This window comes from Barbus barbus (assembly GCF_936440315.1).
Source record: "Barbus barbus genome assembly, chromosome: 19".
Classification (NCBI taxonomy): domain Eukaryota; kingdom Metazoa; phylum Chordata; class Actinopteri; order Cypriniformes; family Cyprinidae; genus Barbus; species Barbus barbus.
This window is the reverse complement of record NC_136747.1, coordinates 27,723,653-27,748,152: the sequence shown is the minus strand read 5'-3', so window position 1 is coordinate 27,748,152 and position 24,500 is coordinate 27,723,653. Positions and strand designations below refer to the sequence as shown.

Genomic DNA, 24,500 nt, shown 5'->3' with positions numbered 1-24,500 from the left:
AGTCAGAAACAAAGTGACAAGCTAAGCAAGCATGGCAGGGGAGCATCAGGAAAATTCGTATTATATTTCAACATCTGTTTCTGCAGTCATTTACTCAGGATTATTATTAAAACTAATTTAATGATACAGATTAATACTAAAAATATTTCAGTTATGGGAACAATGTTATCTCTCTTTTTGGCAAATCGTCATTCAGAGTAACAAACCATGGTCATTCAGAGTAACAGATATATTTAGCTGCTCGCATCTCAGCGTGTCTATCAGACATTTCTTGCTGGATGATGGACCATCACCTTCAACTCAACCTAGCTAAGACAGAACTGCTTGTAATTTCAGCTAACCCATCGCTTCATCACAATCTCAGCTTCCAGTTAGGCTCATCTACCATAACTCCTTCAAAAACAGCCAGAAACCTTGGAGTTGTGATTGATGATAAGCTGAATTTCTCAGACCACATTGTTAAAACTGCCCGGTCCTGCAGATTTGCATTATATAATATTAAGAAGATCAGGCCCTTTCTCTCGGAACATGCAACGCAACTCCTTGTTCAGGCTCTTGTTCTGTCCAGACTTGACTATTGCAATGCTCTCTTGGCAGGTCTTCCAGCCAATTCTATTAAACCTCTACAATTAATCCAAAATGCCGCTGCAAGATTAATCTTTAATGAGCCGAAAAGAACGCACGTCACGCCTCTGTTCATCAATTTGCACTGGCTACCAATAGCTGCTCGCATAAAATTCAAGGCATTAATGTTTGCCTACAGAACCACCACTGGCTCTGCACCCCTTTACCTAAATTCATTACTTCAGACTTATGTGCCCTCTAGAAGCTTGCGTTCTTCAAGTGAACAACAAATTATTGTACCATCCCAAAAACACAGAAAAACACTTTCAAGGACTTTTTCATTAACTGTTCCCATCTGGTGGAATGACCTGCCCAACTCGATCCGAGCAGCCGAATCCTTAACCATCTTCAAGAAACGGCTAAACTCATCTGTTCCATCTTTACTTGACCCTCTAACTCTAGCACTATCTATTCTAATTGTATTTTATCTATGTCTTTTTATTAAAAAATAACAATAATAATAATAATTATCTGTACTGCGTTAGGCTAACCAAGACTTGTAATAGCACTTGCACGTTGTTGCTCTTTTGTTGGTTTTGATTGCTTCTTATGTCCTCATTTGTAAGTCGCTTTGGATAAAAGCGTCTGCTAAATGACTAAATAAATAAATAAATAAATAAATTTATGTAAAAATGAAACAATATACTTCTTAAATTACAAATAAGAATATATGATCATACTAAATTTTAATATATTTTAAATGATTTTCACTTCGTTACAAAAACTTCTTGCTGGCAAATTGCAAAACATAGTGGTTTGAAAGACATCAGCAAAGTATAAAAATTTTAAAAATTAAAGTGAATTGATATTTGAGGGCTGCACTGTGATGCTTACATAGAGTCCTTTAATATGTCAAATGATTCAAGTTTTAAATATACCTAAAAATATTTTTTTGGTATATAAATATTGTTACACTGAATTACATTTTAGTGTGTGTCTTCTGTTAAACATGGTAAAAAAATGCATGATATTAATAATTTTTTGTTCAGAAAAATATAAACTTAAACAGCACACAAACTAATGCATGGGTAAAAAACAAAACTTAAAGTTGTATTGCACGTTTATTTTTTTGATGCTTGAAACACCCTTTTCGTCTAAATATATGTACATATTTCTATTCATATAGTTTCTATTATATAAAAATGTATTTCATATATAAAATAACATATTTTTCTGAAATATATACATGCATGTGTGTGTATTCAAATTACTGATGACTCATTTAGGCTGTTCAGAGTTGAATAAAATGTAATATAATGCAACAGAAGACTTATATTAAGGTTGTCAGGCAGATAAATTGAAAGTAACATTTCTAATCTAATATGCATTAATAAAATAAAAGTTTTATCATTTAATATCCAACAAATTAGATGAAAAGCAACAGTCATCAAAGTTTTTATGTTGAGAGTGTAGTGATTTTACCTTATGATTTGACTTAGGGGTCAACGTTTATGTACTATTTACTTTCTAAAAGCATGTTTCTGGTCTTATGGTGAATGATTCATCAATGCACTAAATGTGTCATCTTTATAATCAAGATTTAATAACTTGCTCCGTCTCTGAAACAACTTTTCCTATTTGCTGACGTCACAAATGCCTCCAACCACTTTGCTGCATTTTGCTAAGCAACGCCCACTTTTCAAGATCCAATCAGTTCCTGATGGTTAAAATCAAGTCTGATGTACTTTTCTCTGTTTTGTTAGATTACAGAGCTAAAATGCGTTTTGTGCATCACTTAATGTTGACTTTAGGTGTTATGATAAAGTGGAATTTTAAATAATGGTGTCAGTTGCACCTGCTTCCGCTCAGAAACCAAAATGAAATGTCCTTCACTGATTCCCACAGTCATTACGAGACTTTTGACAGCTGCACCCGAGAACAGCGATCTTAAGTTTTTTCCTGATTCATTCATAAACAGCAGAATGTTTTGATTACTCGCCTTTAGCGGCTGCAGCAGTGTTATTGTAGCCTTTAAAATCTACAGTGATAAAAACTCATGCTGACTTTTTAAAGAATGAACCTGTTAGGCTTCATTACGAGTATTTTCAGTTCTGTCAGTCACTGAAAAAAAGAAACCGGGAGCAAAAGTTTGCTGTGGTCTGCCCAGAGCGCACGGCATATTACGTCATTTATCCTGTAAAACTCAATTTTCTCCATCCATGCTGAAGCCGTAACTGTTGCCTAACTGAACAAAGCCACGTATTATAGTAGACTGGCACTCCCAGACGTTTTGGACGGCATGAACAATCGGACGGCACCAGACGAGCATGTCGCTTGGCAGGTTCAGAGTCAAACAGAAAGGCTTCACTGGGCCTGTGTTTGAGTTCAGGGTGGTCTGTATTATACTCTCTGCATCGAGTCTTTCCCTTTAGCCCGCTGCCAGTGCTGTCCCACACCGCCCGTGCGGTAATAATGTACGGAAAGAATAACAGCCACGATACATTACAGCTTCATAGCTGAACGCCTGCGCATGCAGGAACGCTGGAAGAAGAATAATAAACCAGATTCCACATGCACACGGCTCATCATCTCTCCAGCGTTCACAAGTCTACTCTGTGCAATGTTCCTGCTGACAGGTGGACAACGTAAAGTTGCCACCAAATCATTTTTCACTAACAAAAGTTGCAACTGTTCACTATTCACTATTTTGTTCACTAATGTGTTTTAGTTTGCTTACAGTGGACTTCAGTTGAGGATCCAACAAAAAATACTAAAAAGGAACAGGCACAAGACAAAACAGAAGTTGCTGTTAACTTTTTTTTTTCATTTTTTAATTCCATGGCAGAAAAAAAAAAAAAAAAAGTTGCGAAATTAAAAAAAAAAAAAATTGAGACAAAAATCTGAATCAGAAAAAAAGTGAGAATTTTGTGATTTATAAAGTTTAAATTACCTGTTTTTATTAATAAAAATATATTTTTAAATATTTTTATCGTGGAAATAGGCTCCCATAGTCTGTAACATTCCTAACAAGACCAAAGTATATAAATAAATAAATAAAATAAACAACAATAACAAAAAACAAATCAAAGTAGTTCATATGACTTGAATGAGTTTTGAGAGCTTCAAAAATGTTGATCCATTCTTCATAAACTATTGCATAGGAACAAATATGCAATTATACTGGAAACGACACACAAATCTACTTTAATGGCACCTTTTTGTCCTAATGTTAATCATGACTGAAAAATGTATACATTTATAGTGACAAATCTTTTCTGTATTCACTGAAAGGTCCAGTTATGACATTTGAATTGGATTAAACAGGCAAAAAGTATGCATAGATGAATTGTTAAACATCTATAATATGCATTTAGAAAATGCATTTCATGCCAGCTTGAAGACTGCTGATTTCTCTGTCCTAACTATGCACATTTATAGTTAGTTGCATTTATTTGTAGTTTATTATTTGCACTTATAAGTATAGCATCTTATAAGTACAGTATATCACTTAGTATAGCTGCAGCGTTGTTCTCCACTAGTTTTTTTGTTTTAAAAGAGTTTAAAATCTTTTTAAACATTCAATGAATCAGCGGTGGTGAACATCAGTTTTAAATATATTTCCAGGATGCAGGATTTCTCTCTTGCGTTATGAATCTTCAGGGGCACATAATTCTCTACATGGGTTTTGGATGACGTCATGTTAGCCCCATTTCAATGCATTTTTATGCATTTTACACTCTTTTATGGCAGTATAATTTTTAACGCAGCATCTCGCCGCTCCGCAAGGTGAGTCTTTGAGCTTTCGGAACGTGTTGATGTCACATATTTTATACACAACACAAATTTATTACCTTTCACAGCAGGGTTTCTCTGCAGCACAGGTCATGCTGCAAGAATGTGCTTTCCTTTGTGTTTTTTCTTCTCTCTCCGCCGTCTTGAGTAAAAGAAGGGAATAATACACTTCTCGTGGGACCTCAGTGTCAATGCAGTAACAGGGATGAATGTTTTGCTTGTTTAATGATCAGCTCCGCTGCATTTCAAGACTAACTGGGATAATTGCGAGGTACACGTAAACCGAACACAAGCAGTTTGTCTTGATTATTTGCCTGCTGGTGGAAGGGGGTACGGTCTCCATAAACCTGTGTGTTTATGGTTCATGTGCCTCCCTATATCCAAAAACACAGATATATTCTGGTTTATCAGTTGCTTGACGATCAGTTTGCCTTCTTTCGTTTTAGCATTCCCTCTGTGTAATGATAAATCCTCAGGTGACATAGTTAGTTACATCAGTAATCTGGATCAGATGCAGCTACTGAAGTGTGTCAGTTTTTGATATTTTCTTTCTCTATTAATCTTTTCAAATAAACTCGGTAGTGAGTGACATTGTTTTTGTTTCTCCGCCAGAGTCAATCCGTGCAACATCATTAAACTAAATGACAGGAAGCTTCTCTTCAGTAACCTCGACCACACACATCACGAGGGGTTAAAATAGCCCAAAATGCTCCGGAAAGAAAAAATTATAGGCAGTTTGTTTGTCTGTCCAGTCCATGCATGTGATCCAGTCCAGTTTCCGTGTGATCCAGTACAGTCATGAGCTTGAGTTTTCACTTAAAATACCATTTAACAAGGAAAATGCTTCTAAATTTATATTATTAATGTTCTAAACCACAAAAGTGGGCTTTTTTCAGTTTTTCTATTTCAAAATTTCAGGTTTAATTCAATGTACTTGCTGTCTCTTTGTAATTGTTGGAAACATTTTGCCATTTCTGAGTGAAAATTGTTTCTACGCCTACTTTTTTATGACCCAGACAACATCAAATGGTTAGTTCACCCCCCCAAAAAAAATCCTGTCGTTAATTACTCACCCTCATGTCCATGTTCCAAACCTTTAAGACCTTTGTTCATCTTCGGAACACAAATTAAGATATTTTGATGAAATCTGAGAGCTCTCAGACCCTCCATAGACAGCAACACAACTGAAATGTTCCCAGACCCAGAAACGTAGTAAGGACATCAGTGGCTCAACCTCAATTTTGCGAAGCTACGAGAATTATTTTTGTGTGCAAAGAAAACAAAAATAACATAATTTATTCAGCAATTCTTGCTAAACATAAACAACGCTGATTACGTTGATTAGCTACGTTCTGCGGAAAGCACACGTGGTACTCTCCAAAATGGCAGAAGACGGTAACTCGGCGAGTCTTATGGGTTTGGAACGACATGAGGGTGAGTAATTAATAACAGAAGTTTCATTTTGAGGTGAACTATCCCTTTAAATACAATAAACATGGCTTGTGTTGATTGTGATGTGAGGTGAATTATTGACTGCTGAAAACCAAAAGCTCAACTGATGTTTAGAAACCAAACACTGTAAGTATTTCAGCTGTTGTTTATGCATTTATAAAATGTCACTTTTGCACATGGTCAATATTGTGCATACTTTGGGGCCTCTCAGTTATATAAAAAATAATGTTTTTGGTTCTCCAAAGAACTTTTCAGTGAACAGTTCTTAAAAGAACCATGTTTTATTAGTTTGAAGAACAGAACACACTCTTCAAAAATAAAGGTGCTTCACGATGCCATAGAAGAACCTCTTTTGTCTAAATGGTTCCATAAAGAATCTTTAACATCAGAAGAACTTTTCTGTTTCACAAAAGGTTCTTTGTGGTGAAAGAAGGTTCTTCAGATTATAAAGGTAATGTATAAAAGGTAAGGAAGAGATGGTTCTTTAAAGAACCTTTGACTGAATGGTTCTTTGTGGAACCAAAAATGGTTCTATGGCATTGCTTGAAGAACCTTTTGAAGCACCTTTATTTTTAAGAGTGTATGGTTCTGTTCTGGGCAAAAAAAAAAAAGATCAGCAAGTCAAACCCCCCTGCATGGGGTACAGAACAGATCCAGTATATGCCTACATAATTACAACTCTCTGTAATCTCTGTCTACTCATCTTGCCTAGATGTAGACCTAAAAAACGAGGTGATCGCGCTTTTGCCAAACTCTGGAATAGTCTACCTTTTCATATCAGACTAGCCCCCTCTATTTCTGCTTTTAGGTCTGCTCTAAAGACATATCTCTTCTAGCTTTCAGTACTCTTTGATCGTTGGTTCAGTTGTTGTTTTGTTAGTGCTGTGCTTTAAATTTGATAGTCTTGTGTATCCATCTTATTTCTTCTTATTTGCTTTTTATTCTACTCTGTACAGCACTTTGGTCAACCTTGGTTGTTTTTAAATGTGCTTTACAAATAAATATTGTATTGTATTGTATTGTTTTGTATTGTACTTGCAAAGTAGTGAAATGTATACGTAAAGAAACAAAAGCCAGGTTAGATTACAGGTTCAGATGGGCGGAGTTGGGGTTGGAGGATGGAGTTTGATTTGCGAGCAGCAATGTGATAGGAGAGATGTTGAAAGAATGGAATTAAATGGAGCGCTGTGATAAGTGTCAAGACTGGATTGGTACACGTCAGGAACAGCTGACTATCAGCTGACGCGAGCTTGGCCTGCCTGAACTAACGCGATACTTGATTAAAGAACCTTGATTTTTAAGAGTGAACCCTACTGTTGTGTTCGGGTCAGTTTGATGGACACTCGAATTTCAAGTTACTTGAAATACCGGTTAAACTGTCTATTTCTTCATGAAATTTGGTGAATATTTCTTGTTTAGGGTCATGAATGTGCATGCAAAGTTTCATCAGATAGATGTTTTTTTGGAAAAGCTGTACAAATTTTGTAATAATGTTTGTGTTGGGGTGAAATTGGCCCTCACTGGTTTCAATTTGCAATTTGCCAAAAATCAACACTTCGAAAAACATTGAAGAGTGAGCTAAAAAAAAAAAACAACCCATAAAACCTTTATTGTAGCTTGTCGAATACTAAAATATGAAATACACGAGAATGTATTAAATTTAAGACTCTGTTTACTTGAAATTGAGACTTGTCTTCTGAATCATTCAAGGAAAACTCACAATAAATACTACTTACACTAACTACAAATCAAGATGTTTATTACTTGTAATGACTATTTGTGCACTGAGGTGCAAATAACTACAAGTACCCATGACCAAAAAAAGTTGTCTTTTGTTTGTGCAACTAATTTTGTGTTTTTCACAATTTTTTGGCAAATTGCATGGAAACCAGTTTGACCTCCAAAACACAACAGGAGGGTTTTCACCGAAGGCTTCTGTAGGAAACCCCAAACGGTTCTTCTATTGCATCACTGCAAAAACCCTCTTTTGAAACCTTTACCGCCAAAATTCAGTTTCACTGCTGTGTCTGCTACTCAGATTTGGCACTGAAGTGAACATAAATGGGTTTTGCAAGGCCTAACATGTTACCTGTAACCGCCAGAATAGCTGCAAACCGAAGTAGCCCATGTAGCATTTAATCTGCGGCGCTGGAGTTTGCTTTCACAGCTGGCTGCGGATGCAGGTGGGCTTTTTTTCTGCCGGTGGGAAACCCTGCTGAGCCTCAAGATGAATGGCATACCTCTGCAGGAAGGTGGAAGGCTGTCTAATTTGGGGTGGGTGGAATAATTTCTCTATTTTGAGGCATTTCCTAATCTATATTTGAATGATGTTTGCACTTATTTGTGGAGACCCAAACGGCCCCTTGCTGAAAACAGAGAGCCGATGTCAAATTTAGGTCTGACCGCAGCATTTTCCAGAAAATAAGTGTACAAGAGCCGCATGACGGAAAACGGGACACTTTCTGAGTCGAGCAGGTCTGAAAGCAAACCAAAGGAAGGAGTCGCTTTACAGCCGCTGGAAAACTGCTTGGGAAATAAATATTAATTTGATGAAGGATGTATGGCATATTTAAATCTTTCCTTTTCTAGATATTAGATCGTCCAATAAGGTTATAGATTTGAAGATATATGAGCATATATTCTGATAATCTGCATTTTGGTTTGTTCAATGCAAACAAAAAATTCTGCAGCATAATCGATTGATGAATCAGAAAGTATTTTTAAAAAGGGAAAAAGTAACAAATGCAATTTAGTTTCTGTAAAAATACAACTATTATAGTAATGCACTTAAACTGAATGAAAACTGGCTTTGAAACCATTTTCACTCAGATATTACTAGTACATTTTCTACAAATAATTACATAGAAATGGCAAGTAGCACAAACGTGACATTTTCAAGTAGAAAGACTGAAGTAGTATTTTCTTGTAAAACATGCTCGAATAATCTTATTTTTTTATATTTACAACTTTGAAAAATTATTTTTGAGAGTGTACAACAATAGTAAACAACATTGTGCACATGTGAAGCTCGTATTTTGTTAAAGCACATGAAAAATATTTCTAAAGTTGTTAAAATTATATTTTTGTGGTGGGAATACCATTCTAGATGAATGAATTCTAGTTTTAAGCAGATATGTTGAATGTAAAAAGCTATTTTCTGGCTTACTAGGTTTACTAATTTTGCACAGACATGGATACTAAGCAATTACAATTTGTAGGCTGCATTTATTAGATCAATATATTTTTTTTACCATATAAATTATTCATTTTCTATGTTAAAATGTAATTTATTCCTGTGATGCGCAGCTGTATTTTCAGCATCATTCCTCCAGTCTTCAGTGTCACGTGATCTTCAGAAATCATTCTAATATACTGATTTGCTGAAGAAACATTTCTGATTATTATCAATGTTGAAAACAGTTTTGCTGCTTCATATTTTAAAAACTGGGATGCATTTCATTTTTCAGGATTCACAGTTCAAAAGAACAGACTGTATTTGAAATATAAATCTTTAGTGATGTTATTATGTCACTTTTAATAAATTTAATGCATCCTTGCTGAATAAAAGTATTAATTTCTGTAAGCAAGGTATTGTATATTTAGCCATAAATGCTGTCAGTAGAGCTTAACGTATTGAACCTTTAGAAATGCCGAGTCTCCATAGAGGTCTGGGATGTGATGATCATATATCTGCGTCAGACACATTCCCTTGATAGCAGCCAGAAGATCACAGGTTCTCTTAAGCACACTTCAAAGGGTTAACCTGATCCCACAGCTCTGCCCGAGCACAAGAGGTTAACGTAACGCTCCCTCAACATCAGCCTGAGACCGGAGGAGCTGTGGGAAAAATGTGAGGTAAAGACAGCGAGGTCAAAGCGGAGAGATCGCAGTCCTATTCGCTGGGAATTACCTTCAATAATGAGACGAGTCTGAGGAGGTTTAGAGAAGTTTTACAAACAACTTTTATTTTAAAACTATAATCTCAACCTAAACATGACCTTTGACCCATGGTTTTTCATGCAGTTATTGTTTCAATCTAGCGTAACAGTGGATAATAAACGTTATTTACAGAGCAGTGAAGTAAAAACAGGCTCATGTTGTACTTTTATGGCCACATGATTAAGAATCCGTCAATCATTAGTGTGATTAGTGACGGCGATTCACTCATCTGTGCATCCGTACATCTCACAGGCCTTCAACACAGTGTATGATCACAAAATGATATTGCAAATTAACAAAGCTTTATACATCTCTGTGCTGGCGTCATCGTGAACCTGTGAAAATCTTGAACTTTAAAAGTTAGAAACATGAAATATCAGTGTTTTTCCTACAAACGTCACATGGAGAAAAAGTTTTGGCATTGACACCATTGGCGATTCACAGCAATTGTACTGATTCTGTTATGAGACATAACTAATGAGACATAACACACATCTAAACAACAACACTGACTGATCTGAATCACTGAATCACGTGAATCCATTACTGACTGAATCATATGAATCCATTACTGACTGAATCACTGAATCATGTGAATCCATTACTGACTGAATCACTGAATCATGTGTATCCATTACTGACTGAATCACTGAATCATGTGTATCCATTACTGACTGAATCACTGAATCATGTGTATCCATTACTGACTGAATCATGTGAATCCATTACTGACTGAATCATATGAACCCATTACTGACTGAATCACTGAATCATGTGAATCCATTACTGACTGAATCATGTGAATCCATTACTGACTGAATCACTGAATCATGTGAATCCATTACTGACTGAATCACTGAATCATGTGAATCCATTACTGACTGAATCATGTGAATCCATTACTGACTGAATCACTGAATCATGTGAATCCATTACTGACTGAATCACTGAATCATGTGAATCCATTACTGACTGAATCATGTGAATCCATTACTGACTGAATCATATGAACCCATTACTGACTGAATCACTGAATCATGTGAATCCATTACTGACTGAATCATGTGAATCCATTACTGACTGAATCACTGAATCATGTGAATCCATTACTGACTGAATCACTGAATCATGTGAATCCATTACTGACTGAATCACTGAATCATGTGAATCCATTACTGACTGAATCACTGAATCATGTGAATCCATTACTGACTGAATCATGTGAATCCATTACTGACTGAATCATGTGAATCCATTACTGACTGAATCATATGAATCCATTACTGACTGAATCACTGAATCATGTGTATCCATTACTGACTGAATCACTGAATCATGTGAATCCATTACTGACTGAATCACTGAATCATGTGAATCACTGACCGTCTGGACTGCACACAGCACAAACACAGACCCCATCATGTAAACAAACCCTGAAAACCCAAGGCCGGATTCATGAAAGATCTCTGTAACTGCTCTTTTCTTCTTATTTTCAAACTTAAGAATAAATTAATGAACATTTTCTGTTCCCAAAAACATTTCTTCAGAATGTTCTTATCTTTTTACTCAAGGTTTTGCTAAAGACAAACCTTAGAAGAATTTGATTTCCTGGAAAGAATGTCCTTCAAAAAAACGGTACTTGAAATGATGAAAACTTTAACTAAAATAAAATAAACTCAAACTTTTTCCAGTAACTTTCCAAGGCAACATTTCTGGTAAACTGAAATAAAAATGAATAAAAACGTAATAAAAGATTAATGAAAGACATAAAAAAACAGAAAATGAATAAAAATGACAAAAATAAAACCCAAACAAAATTACTAAAACTTCAATTAAAATGAAAATAACAACAAAATACAAAAATAACACAATTACAAAATATTAATAAATTTTAGTGCTACTGAAATAACACCAATGATTGATAAACAATGGTTGGTTATTACATGAAGTAAATTTTTGCTAAATTTGAAATTCAGTTACATCCCTTCAAATTGAGTTAAAAGGGAAAATCATTTTTGATTTTATAATTACGGCAATTTAATTTATAATTTCAGCAGCTTCAGCACATAGACATATATATTTGATTTATTTGAGTTCTCATACATACATCTGAGAATTGCACTTCTAGAGTTCATCTTAAGGAATTTTTTGACTTATTTCTTAAGAAGATTTTGGTGAATCCGGCCTCTGGATGACAGCAGGGCAAATCAATCATTGCCTTTGAGTGATAAACCCCATCTCTTCCATATTAATGTGAGTTTTTGTCTGTGATCATAAATAGAAAGGAGCCACCTAACAGTTTTCATTGCAACAACAAGTGTTTTCAGGAATTGTAGGTACGTCACTAAATTGTATTGTGTTTACACTGACATTGGTCATTGGTTGACCACCAGAAACAAGACAAAAAACAGCAACAGTTTCACAACAAGGGCGTTGTTTAGCATCATTTCCGACAGAAAAGCTCACTATAGCATCATTTCCTCTGGTCACATGAAAAGCAGCTGCTGCGCTACTGTTGGTGTAATGTGGGGGGGTAAAATGAAGCTCTGTGGTCATCGCTTTTCTTTATTTAGCTTCACACACAACAACAACAACAACCGAGAGGGGAGATCACAGCAGAGACAGAGGTCAGAGGTCACGGACAGTGTCACACTAACAGGGCTGAGGACGGACACAATGCAGACAAGCACATGTTCACTCTCATCCCTGCTCACTTTCTCTTTCCTTTCAGCATTTCACTTCACTTTCATCCTTTCTTACCACTTGGTGTCTCGCTTTCTTTGGTCGAACCTCAAATAAATGTCCAGGTCACATTTGTCTTTATTTTGCTTAAAGTAAATGAAACTTCTTGGGTAAGATTTAAGATTAGTTTTGCATTGCGATGACAATCACACATACCTTTCCCCAAAAATATTAATGTTATATTATTTGTAGTATTTTTGCACAGTGGCAATATTTGTTCTAAATATCTGACTTGAATTTGATTAAATAAATAAAAAATATATGAAAATGTAGTGTTTTTTTCTTTTTTTACTGTATTACAGTAATTCTTGACCTAATTCTTAAGCATTGTAATGGATCTGAAAATTTTTCAAGTTTTTAAAAAAAATAATATGAAACCCAAAATTCATGTTCTTTATGGAATTTTTGCTTGATTTGAGTATTTGTTCTAAATATCTGTCTTTAATGCTTAAATAAACATCAAATGTAGTCATTTGACTGTATTACAGTAAATTACAGTCTGAACATTTTTCTTTATGTAATGCATAATTAATGATATATTATTTGTAGTATTAATTGTACAATGGCAGCATTTGTTCTAAATATTTGACTTTAATGCTTCAACAAATTTAGTATTTTTTACTGTATTACAGTAAATTACAGTCTTACAATTTTTTTTTAAATACGTAATGCAAAATTAATATTATATTGTGTGTGGCATTTTTGCACCATGATTAATTTATGCTTAAATAAAAAGAACATTTTGTATTTATTTTTACTGTATTACTGTAAGTCCAATGTCTCAGTATTTGAATGAATCTGAGCATTTTGCTTTCAAGTTAAAAACTGTATAATAATCATTTTAATTAATTAAAAATCACAATGCAAAAAAACTGCAAAGCTATATTTTTTTAAGCAAAAATATTTGGCAATATTTTATACATTTTTATAATATTTTATTAAAAACAAATAACTTTAACTTTAAATAAAAAAAAATATGACCTGGACATTTTTGACAAGTTTTGTGAGATTCAGCCCTCCCTTCCTTGCTCTCCTCATTTCTTTCTCTTTTTCAAACATCGGTTTCCGTCATGTTTTCCAGACAGTGTTCGGAGTCGCTTGGCTTCATCTGCGCTGAACTCTGCTTCTGTTCTTCACCTGTATGTCTCCGTGTGTCCTGCTCTCTCACGTCCCAGCTCTCTTGCTCTCTCTCTCCATCCTCAGGCTCAGTTTTGAGGTGGATGACTCTGGCGAGGGCGGCCGCGGGTTCGCTCGGAGAGTTTCTGAAGCTGCCGCTGCGTATGACTCCAGCAGGGAGCGAGGTGATCTCCGCAGACGCTCCCTCTTCCTCCTCCTCCTCCTCCACATGGGTGCTGGGATTCCTCAGCTGCTCGATGGACTGAGACAGAACCTACAGAACAAACATCAGAGAGAAAAGTAAGCTGTTTTATAGTTTGTATCATCATGGCTGATTTAATTACACCACTCGCAAAGCTCCATGGGATGAGTTGCTCAGTGCATTAAATACACATATGACTTTATTAATTCATTCATTTATTAAATTTTCTGACTTTTTAAAACGTAATTGGTATATTTTTACATATATTTATTTCACTTTTTAAAATCAAATTGATTTATTTGTTTGGTTCATATGGAGAAAATGTTTTGGGAAAGTACTTCTGGAGCTATTTCGCTCTATTTTTATTCCAGCATTAACTGTGTTGAGTTCAGTTATGTGTCATAATTAATTAGAAGTGACACATTAACATGGTCTTTCATTGTTTTTGGGATCTTCTTGTAAAAGTGGCTCATTAAATCTCTCTCCCGAACACGCTGCCGCTCTAGCCACAGTCCTCCCGTAAACGGGTAAAATAATACCAACCCCAAAAACAGCAGCTGTGAAAGGTCTGAGTGAAATAAAGAGTGGGTAAATTATATGTGCGGATACATGTGAGTGTTAAAGTGCCGCCAGCGTCTGCCTGCAAAATCCTCTACTAGACCTTCAGGAAATGAAAAAGAGAGATGAAATGAATGAAAGAGAGACAGAGAGAGAGAGAGCGAGAGAGAGTAATACTGAATAGAGGAAGAAAACAAAGTGTTACTAGGAGGAAAAACTGGGTGTATGGGGCACTGAATGAAAAATAAAGTTACTGCTCAGTTTTCATTTAGTAATGAAAACTGTACAATTTTCATTACTAAAATTAAATCAGATTTAATTGTAAAATTTCAAATATGTCTAAATGAGTTAAAGCATCCTGCTGGGATTTACTCACTTCCTCTCCTTGTATTAAATCACTTCCTGTCTCAACGAGGCATCAATCAGATCAGTTTACACCATCATTTAAGAGAAAAAGCCCTTAAAAACTCCTATGAGGACCACAGACACACTGCAGGATACACAGGTTACACACAGCAAACACACACACACACAAACTGGAAGGGAATTACTGTAATATTTTATATTTCCTGTACATTTTTGACCTGTACATTTTTGACAAGTTTAATGAGATCCAGCCCTTCATTTCTTTATTCTTCTTTTAAACACCAGTTTTATTTTAAAGGGGTCATCGGATGCAAAATTCACTTTTACATGTTGTTTGAACATAAATGTGTGTTGGCAGTGTGTGTACACATCCACCTTCTAATGATAAAATCCACCCAGTGCTTTTTATAAATCCCCAATAATAATGATCACTGTCTCAGAGCTGTTCTGAGATTCTTGGCAGAGTGACGTAGTTCTGCACAAGCCCCTCCCACGATTGTTGATTGACACTGGTGTTTTATCACAGACCTGCCCTGAGTGAACTATCATCAGTCTGCCATTGTTTCGACGCCGGAGCAGATGTAGATAAGAATGTCTCCTAAGCGACTGAGGTGTTCTGTTGTTGGATGTAATAATGAACACAGCAGTCATTTACTCCTGACATCTGAGCCGCTGAAGATGCAGAGGATTACTTTTGTTTTTGAAAGGAATGCATCCCCCGATCTGCCTAAACACGAATCATTCGTGATCCACCCTCACCTACAGAAGAAGTGAGTATAAGGCTTTTTTATGAATCTCTGCAAATCGCCTTTCTTAATAATGTGCTAGTTAGCAAGCCTCAGAGAACTGCTCATCATGGTGGGGTGAGCAGAGCTCATTAGCATTTAAAGGAACATGCACCGAAACGGCTTGCTGTGAACAGAGCTGTTTTTGAGAAGGTAAAAATGGTGTTGTTTTACACTACCATTGAGAAATTGTAACCAAAGAATGTTATAGACTTTTCATTAAGACCCTAAAGAATCATATCAACTTGTGGAAAATGGGCATCCAATGACCCCTTTAAATAAAGACCCAATTTTTTTGTTTTCACTTCTCGTGCGGGGGGGCATCACAGAATGCTTGGTGGAGCTGTGTGTTAGATGAGTGAGGTGAGGTTACCTGGTTGATGTGGACATGCTGGTGAAGCTGTTTCTGTTTCTCCATGAAGTTTTGGTGCTGCTGCTGCAGCATGATTTGAGCCAGTGTGCTCTGTGGCAGCGGCGCCGACTGCGTCCGGTTCAGGGGTCGGTGCCGTGGTAACCTGGCACGGGAACTCACTGACGGACGCTCTTTCATCAGCAGAGGAGACGAGGAGAGCACAGGAACACTACCTGTGACTGAGAGAGAGAGAGAGATGAATTACACATCTGTGAGGCGTAAAAATAACAATAAAAGAAAGAAATTAAATTTCAATTAAATTAAATTAAAAAAATAAATAAAATTGTAAATTTTAGTCCAAATGTTAAATGTTAAAAACACATTCTATTATTATAGAATAAATAAATAGCAATAAAGAATATATATATATTTTAATGTTACTATTATGCTACTTCTGTCGGTTAAATCCTTATTTTATTTAGTTTTTATTTCATTGTTAGCAATTCACTCCATTTTGCACCATTTCAGTTTTACTGCGTATTGATTATTTTTGCTTCCTTTTCATTAAATGCAGCTAAGATATTTAATTATTAAAATTAATTATTTAAATTAAATTAAGTTAAATTAATTATTACAAAAGCTAATTATTTAAATTACAAATCTACATAAAATGATACAGCACACTAAACTGAAATTTAGATCCAGTCTGTGAAAGAATAGGTTATGAAAAGGAAAATAACAATATAGAGAGTTCATTTATTTATTGTTAATTATTGTTCATTGATTTGGAAAGAATCACAGTATTATTTTACAATAATAGAAAAATAATACTATCTGCTGCAGTATTATTTTACTATTATTGATATAATATTATATGTAAATAATAATATTCTAGTGGTAATATAATAATAATAATATAGTAGATAATATATTACTACTTCATTTAATGTTTATTTTATTTCAAGTAAAGAATGTTTTTTATGGTTTTAGTTTTAGTTAACAATAGTAACTCTGGTCTGATGTTCCATCTCTGTCACTTTAAGAGAGCGTGTACTTCCTGTGCGCTCTGCTCACCAGGTGACATGATCCTCTGCTGTCTCTGCTCCTTCAGCAGGAGGTGTTGCAGGAGCGCCTGCTGTCCGTTGCTCACTTTAGCCTCCATCGAGACGGGAGACACGGCGGCCGTGAGACCTTCTACGCTCCGATCCTTCAGCGCCGTTCCCGTCTGAACGAGACAGATCGCACAAACAATATTAATATTCAACGTTTTCCTAATTTTCTCACTCATGCATGAGCGAGACTTGCATAACACCAGCATATGAAATATTAATAACAGTGCTTTTTTAAAACACATCCAGTCAGCGTTTGCGTCCGGCGGCGTCCATAATTTGCACATTATTATAGAGCTCCCTAGTGAGTCATTCAGCTATTTTAAAATGTGAAAGTGTTGAAAATATTCGGTAAGAATGATCCGTGTTTTGATTTTCTGGCATGTTACGCGCTTTCCTGACAGCATTTCTTTAAGATTTTAACAGCCTGTGATGAACGAGATGCCTTGAAACCCTAAACCGAGGGCCTGTTTATCTAAGGGCTAAAGATCCCGTGGGTCAGAGGTCACGAGCACCATTAATCCACACAAGAACTCAGTGAAAGCAGAAAATGAGACGTGCTCCTAAACCCTCCGCAAACAGCAGCTCATCTCTGTGAAAACACGGCTCATCTCTGCTCTCTATAAAGAGGATCGTCTCAGCGCTGTCTCCTAACACGCGCAGCACATTCCTCATACAGTATTTTGTGCTTTCACCACAAATAGATGCGACTCCGTGTCTCACTGTCTCCTAAAAATACCTTGCTTTTTCTGCAGGATCTATTCATATCTGTTGCACAGCAGAAGGAGAGCCGGCGATGCTGCTTTTGTCTTTAAGCCTCTATTTCTCAGAGGTTGATCCTTCAAAGCTCACGAGACCTTCTTTCAGATTTTTCCCCTCTTGAACGAGCTGAAAGTTGTCATACAGTAAGAGTATAGAGTTATATACTGAACGCGGAAAGCAACAGGGTGCAGTATTTGATGAAAAATTTATTTTCATTGCATACTTTTGTATCTTGTGAGCTCTGAGTGCAGTTTGAGATATTAGATGCATAATTTGCATACTTATGCACTATTCTGTGCCGTTTTGTAGAATAAGCAATGATTAGTGTGCACCTTAAATACCCAGATGATGCATATAAATAACCGATAAATGAAGTATCGAGCTTGTCTCCAATTTTTCTCCAAACTGAATGAGCCAGTGAAAGTCTAGAGCTATAAAATGAAGGTGGAGAGCTTGTCAGATGATTTGATGAGAAATGTTTGAGGTCAGAGTGAGATCTCTAATTTTGATTGCATACGTTTGTATCTTGGCAGTTCTGAGCGCTATTTGAGACATGCTTGGGATCTGAAACTCGGTGTGAGATTATGGGGTGTTTTTTTTTTTCAGGAGAAACATCTGAGAAACAGGAGACTTCAACATAAGTCTCCAGTTTGTTGCTATGCAGTTTTGGATGGTAGCTAGTGTGTTCTGAATGTTCTCTAGTGGTTTTTAGGGTGTTGCTAGGGCGTTCTATGTGATTTAGTGTGTTGCTAAGTGGTTCTGTATGATTGCTAGGGTGTTCTGAATGTTTTCGTGTGGTTGTTTTGGTGTTCTAGTGGTTGCTAGTGTGTTGTGAATGTTTTTAGTGTGTTGCTATGCAGTTCTGAATGGTTGCTAGTGTTCTTAAATTTCTCTAGGGGTTGCTAGGGTGTTGTGAATGGGTTTTATGAGTTACTATGCCATTCAGTATACTTTCTAAGATGTTCTGAATGTTCTCTAGTGGTTGCTATGTTGTTGCTAGATAGTTGCTGGCATGTTTAGTGTAAATGAATATTAAGGAGATCTATTTTTTTTTTTCTTTCATTCCTGCAGGATCTGAGTGATTGTTGAGATCTCTAGAGGAGATTATTAGGGTAAAATCTGAGAAACAAAAGGTTAATCTTGATGCTCTTTAGAAGAAAAAAATGTAGATATTAATTTATATATAATTATATGATTATTAATTTAATTTTAAAATAATTTTAGTTTAGCTGTCGGGCTACTTTTTGCAGTGTGTTCCACACGTCAGCATAAATTAATCCGATTCAGCATGGAGAAATGGCATCGGGGCTGTCGGCGAGAGAGAGCACTCTGATTGGTTCTGCTAGCGAATCTGTGCACGAGAAAACAACAAAGCAAGCAAACAACAAAGTCAAGAGGGCACACATAGAAGGCTGTTCTCATTTCATCACGTTTCTCATTGCATTACGCAAATATTTGCAAATGACATGGCCGTGTGGAACGAAGCAATTGAAGACAAACTGATTCAGCATGGTTCAGGAGATTCAGCGCTGCTTTGTTTACAGTTTGTATGTGTGTAGTACTAGTTCCGGTTTCCCTTTTTTGAATGACGATATAGACTACTGCCAACTTCAGGTATGAAAAAGCGCAGAAAGCACATGCTAGTTTGCATTCAGATGTCTTCTGTTTGGTATGTTTGTAACAGAGGCCAGCCAGTAAGAGCCGTGCAGGTAAACCTCACTCCTCTGCTCTTGAGGTGCACTATCAACTGGCTCCATGCCGGAAAAACTCCAGGCAGCCTTCCAGTCTCTCTCTTGAATCCAACATAGAAGTGACTTAAAATGCAATTCATCGACTGGCCACTAGAGACAGGCTCCAAAAGGGAGTCAATCCCATAGACCCCCCCATGTTAACATGGTGAAATTTACACCAGAAAAAAAATATGTTTACAGCCTGGTACAAAAAGTGGTTTTGGTCTATATAGATAATTTTGCCCTTCATGACAGCTGTGAGGGGGGTGATTTTATTTTTTATTTTAAATTATATTTATTAAATTATATTAAGCCTTAAAGTTCTGGATAATTAAGGGCGTGGCCACTTGAGTGACAGGTGGATTGCCTACTAGGTGGGCGTGGTTTCAGCAACCAGGCACCTCAGCTGCACCCACGTCCCGCCTCTTTCCCCATTTTCGATTATCCGAGAGTGACACACTGCCAAGATGGCGAAGGCTGGCTCTGCCCACTTTGGGCTTCAAAAATGCTCTTTAGAAACTTACGGGTGATGTCACAGACACTTCGTCCATGTTTTATACAGTCTATGTTCCAATTCCACTCATAGTGGATTGAGTAGAGTCGGAGGGGTCACATTGGTGCCATGACCCAGATGGGAGTGAGGTATAAGGGGGTGAGTGTAACGGATGCCAGCTTCCATGGTCTTTAGCGTCCTCATTAGCATGCCCGCCTCTCATGCTAGAAATGCTGGTTCGAATCCTGCTCAGGGCGGGCCGAGTAGAACTGAAGGGGTTAGCTGGGGTTGGCCCAGTTGCAGGCGACGTTAAGCAATAAAACAGTCGGCTTTTGTCGCCGCTAGTTGTTTGATCCTGCCATGGTGTGTCCCGGCCGTGATGTAGTTCAGAACCACATTATATAAAACAAGCATTTCGAGGTCTTTGTTTTTGCGTCTATGTAGAGTTTGATGTGTTTTTGATGGATAGGAACTTACGCAGATGTGTGCGTGAGCAGGGTGCAGAGCCAGCGTGAGGTTTGGCAGAGAGGGCGACGTGTAGAGATTCAGTAGGGACATGGACCCGTCCGTATGTAGGACGCCCCCCTGAGACAGACAGCGCTGGAGGAGAGACAGACAGAAAGCATTACATCAGTTCTTACATAATGCACCTAAAGACAAACACAGCAACAACAGTACAGCATGAGATTGAGAACATCTGAAGAAGGAGAACCAGTAGATCTCCTATATCAATGACGTAACCTCGAGTAAGCATTCGGAGGGCCAGATTTAGATATTGACATATGAACTTACTGCAGCAGTCAATCCGTGTATGTCTGTGTGTGTGTGTGTGTGCGCGTGCTTTAACTAGCCGTGATGTGACAAAATCACAGCCAGAATGCATTCTAGGATTTATTAAAGTGTAAGGAATGGAATTTTGGACCAATGGGATTTTCACTTTAGCCCTTTAACGCTTGATGGTTTCTAGAGTATTGCTATGCAGTTGCAAGGGTGTTTTAGAGTGTTGCTATGCAGTTAGGATAGTTGCTAGGGTGTTCTGAAAGGTGGTTGGTTGGTAGGTGGTTGCTAGGGTGTTGTGAACAATTTTTAGTGCTTGGGTATTCTGAATGATCTCGATTTTTGCTAGGGTGTTACCAGATAATTTTTATAGTGTTGCTAGGGTGTTGCCAGGTGGTTGTTATAGTGTTCTATGTGGCTGCTAGGGCACTGTGAGAGGATTTTGTCTGTTGCTGGGTGGTTGCTAGGATGATATGAATGTTTTCCAGTGGTTGTTAGGGTATTGCCAGATGGTTGCTATAGTGTTCTGTTTGGTTGCTAGGATGTGAATGGTTTTTGTATGTTGCTGTGTAGTTCTGGGAGGATTGTGTGTGTTGCTGCGTGGTTGCTATGATGTTCTGAATGTTTTCTAGTGGTTGCAAGGGTTTTGCCAGGTAGCTATTATAGTGTTCTAATAATCAGGTTACTTTTTTCAAGTAACTAGTATAGTAACGCATTACTTTTAAATGAACAAGAAAATATCTTGATTACTTTTTCAAATAAGTAACACAAGGTACTTTGCTTTCCTGTTTATTCACTGACACCTTTCCTGTCCCCGTGTTAAGAGAAATTGGGAGTAAGTGTAGAGGCAGAGGCATTTTCTTCAGCCTGAGGCTTATTAATTTCATTCTTTGTGTGAAAGGGCATTTACAGTCGCCAAAAATGTAACTTTTGGGTTTTTGTTATTAAAAATAAATAAGCAAGCCCAGCCCAGGTGACAAAAAGTAACGTAATGCATTACTTTAAGTAACGCAGTTAGTTACTTTTTTATAGAGTAACGCAATATTGTAATGCATTACTTTTAAAAGTAACTTTCCCCAACACCGGTTGCCAGGTGGTTTATAGCATTCTGTTGGTTGCTAGGATGTTGTGAATAGTTTTTGTGTGTTGCTGTGTAGTTCTGGGTGGTTGCTAGGGTGTTCTGAATGTTCTCTAGGGGTTACTAGGGTTTTGCTAGGTGAATGTTATAGTGTTCTATTTGGTTACTAGGGTGTTGCCAGGTGGTTGTTATTGTATTTTACTGGCAGTTAGGATGTTGCGAATGATTTTTTTGTGCGTTGCTATGTAGTTCGGGGTGGTTGCTAGTGTGCTCTGAATGTTCTCTAGGGGTTGCTAGGGTGTTTCCAGGTGGTTGTTATAGTGTTCTATGTGACTGCTAGAGTGTTGTCAGTGGTTTTCTATTGTGTTGCTGTTCTGTCCCCTTGTAGTTGCTATGTGGTTTCTAAAGTATTGTGAATGGTTTTCGTGCCATGCAGTTCTGTATGGTTGCTAGGGTGTTCTGAATGTTCTCCAGTAGTTGTCAGGTGGTTTCTAGAGTGTTTTGGGTAGCTAATCTGCACCATGTCAGTAAACATCAGTTAACGGTGTGAGTGTTAATGATATGATGTCATCTTTAGGTCATAGTTTTGAAGCTCATGAAGCAGTGAAGTCCCCCGCTGTAGGGCTGTGAGGATGAACTCAGTCGGCTGTGTGCCTACAGGAGGAGAGGAGAGGAGAGGAGCGTTCTGGCCCACGGCCCGTGAGGAAATGCTTGGCCAGAACTTCACAGGAGAAACAAACCTCACCATCCCAGAGCCCCTCACCCCCTTCCCCAGCCACCAGCACAGCCAAAACCACAGCGGAAAAGAGCTGTCACAGTTAGTTCAGCACAGCACCGCCGTACACACAAACACACACACCTCAAACTCCATCTAACTCTACCACATGCTGCACTGATGTTCTGATGTGATTTTAAAAGCAGTGTTTGTTTGTCAGACTGATGGTACGAGCGCCCCGGGACGGGGTCTGTGTACTCTCAGCTCCAAACAACGGATCATTGGGGGCCCCACTCCTTCACCCCATAGTCTGATAAGAGTAATGAGACGTGGGACCGTGACCGTTTTATTTAGTTTCAGTTTTGTGGGCTGTATGCTTCAGTTCTCAAGAATGCAATCAAAGGAACAAAACTGCACGCAAGTGCATGAAACTCTGATCCACAGCTGCCGCTGTGCTGAAGACTACTAACCTGTTTGTTAAGAGAGGATTTATTTTGACATTACAAGCAAAATATTCCACAAAATCAGCAGTTCAGACTGCAAAAATTGCTCAGAGAAATGCTTATGCGATATTTGTTTGCAGATTTGCCATTTGCTTTGATATTTTGTTAACCAATGTCATGACAATCAGACATTTTTATTAATACTTGCAGCCCACAATTTAGTAGTTTCCCATGTGACGAGGTTAGTCATAACAGAAGCTATATAGAGGTTTTGTACAGTGGCAAAAATTGCCTGTTTAATTTTGGTGTATATATATGGGGGTAATATATATATTTTGGTGACCGAATCAAATTAAATTTACAAAAGATAAAAGATAGAAAACACATAGAAAGCATATTAAACGCAAGCAAAGTGTCTGCTTTAATGTTTCAAATAACTTGTGAAAATAAAATGCCAAAATATGAGTAAAATAATTTTCCATTGTCATTCAGCATAACAGATATATTTATGTAAAAACAAATTTTATTTTTTTAAAAACAAGTTACTTATTAAAATATATAAATACGTGAATACAATACTAAAATACTACTAAATTATATTCTATTTTAAATTATTAAAAAGTTCTTGCTGATATATGGGTCAAATCTAATAGTTTGAAGGATAGTGGTAAAGATATGTGATGCATATATATGTGTGTGTGTGTGTGTGTGTGTGTGCGTGTGTGTGTGTGTGTGTGTGTAGAAGAGAGTTGAGCATATTTGGTACCTCGATTTGAGTGGTGCTGGACCGGTATGACGCTCCGTTCTCATTGTTGCACAAGCCAATGGGTGAGCTTGGTCCAGAACCTGCAGGGCTCTCATTGGCTGATGAATCTAGAGGGGAGGAGAACAGGAAATATTAAAAAAGAGACAACAGCGTTCAGCTCTGATACTGACTGTGAGCTCCGCCCACAGCTGAAGCTCATTGGTCTGTCTGTCAGACATCAGATGTATGTCCTGATTGGCTGAGATTCTATCTCTTCACATACAGTAGTTTGCTGCAGATCAGTGTTTTCTGATATAAGGGCTGTTTATCTGTGCTTAGGTTGCAGGTAGATGGTTGTTCGCTCACCTGTTAGTTCGAGAGTTCGTTTTTTCTGCGGCGTAACGAGGATGCTGCCATCTCTGCGGCGTATCGGTCCGCTTCGTCTCTCAAAAACCTTCTGCTTGAGTCTGGAGCGCACCTTCAGATTGGGCTCAGACGCTGAGAATACAGACAAAACTGATTAGGTTAGTCATTATTTCAAATAATTAAACACTTCATTTTGATTTTTTTATTTATTTTTCAGTAAATGAGACAAAGTCATTTTGATTCTCAAGATGTATCTTGGAATATTTAGATATTTGTATTGGTAAACAATATTAAGAACTTAAAATAAACTAAATCACATAAGGCAATTCAATTTATTTTATGACCTGTCAAATACAGATATAAAATGTAAAAAAATAAAAATTACTGTAAAAATAAAATAAAATTATAAAAATA

General features: G+C 37.1%; 1 protein-coding gene across 1 annotated transcript in view; it reads right to left on the bottom strand.

Annotated features, from left to right (window-relative positions):
- Positions 1 to 12,300: 12,300 nt before the first annotated feature.
- LOC306884966 (histone deacetylase 9-B-like) overlaps positions 12,301 to 24,500 on the bottom strand; it is a 33,423-nt gene continuing 21,223 nt past the window's right edge. The window contains exons 6-11 of the mRNA XM_079441242.1: positions 24,087 to 24,218; positions 23,742 to 23,848; positions 20,440 to 20,562; positions 16,943 to 17,093; positions 15,890 to 16,107; positions 12,301 to 13,879 (exon numbers count right to left, since the gene is read on the bottom strand). Of these exons, the coding sequence (XP_079297368.1) occupies positions 13,541 to 13,879; positions 15,890 to 16,107; positions 16,943 to 17,093; positions 20,440 to 20,562; positions 23,742 to 23,848; positions 24,087 to 24,218 (1,070 nt within the window). The 3' untranslated portion in view covers positions 12,301 to 13,540. The remainder of the gene's footprint in view (positions 13,880 to 15,889; positions 16,108 to 16,942; positions 17,094 to 20,439; positions 20,563 to 23,741; positions 23,849 to 24,086; positions 24,219 to 24,500) is intronic.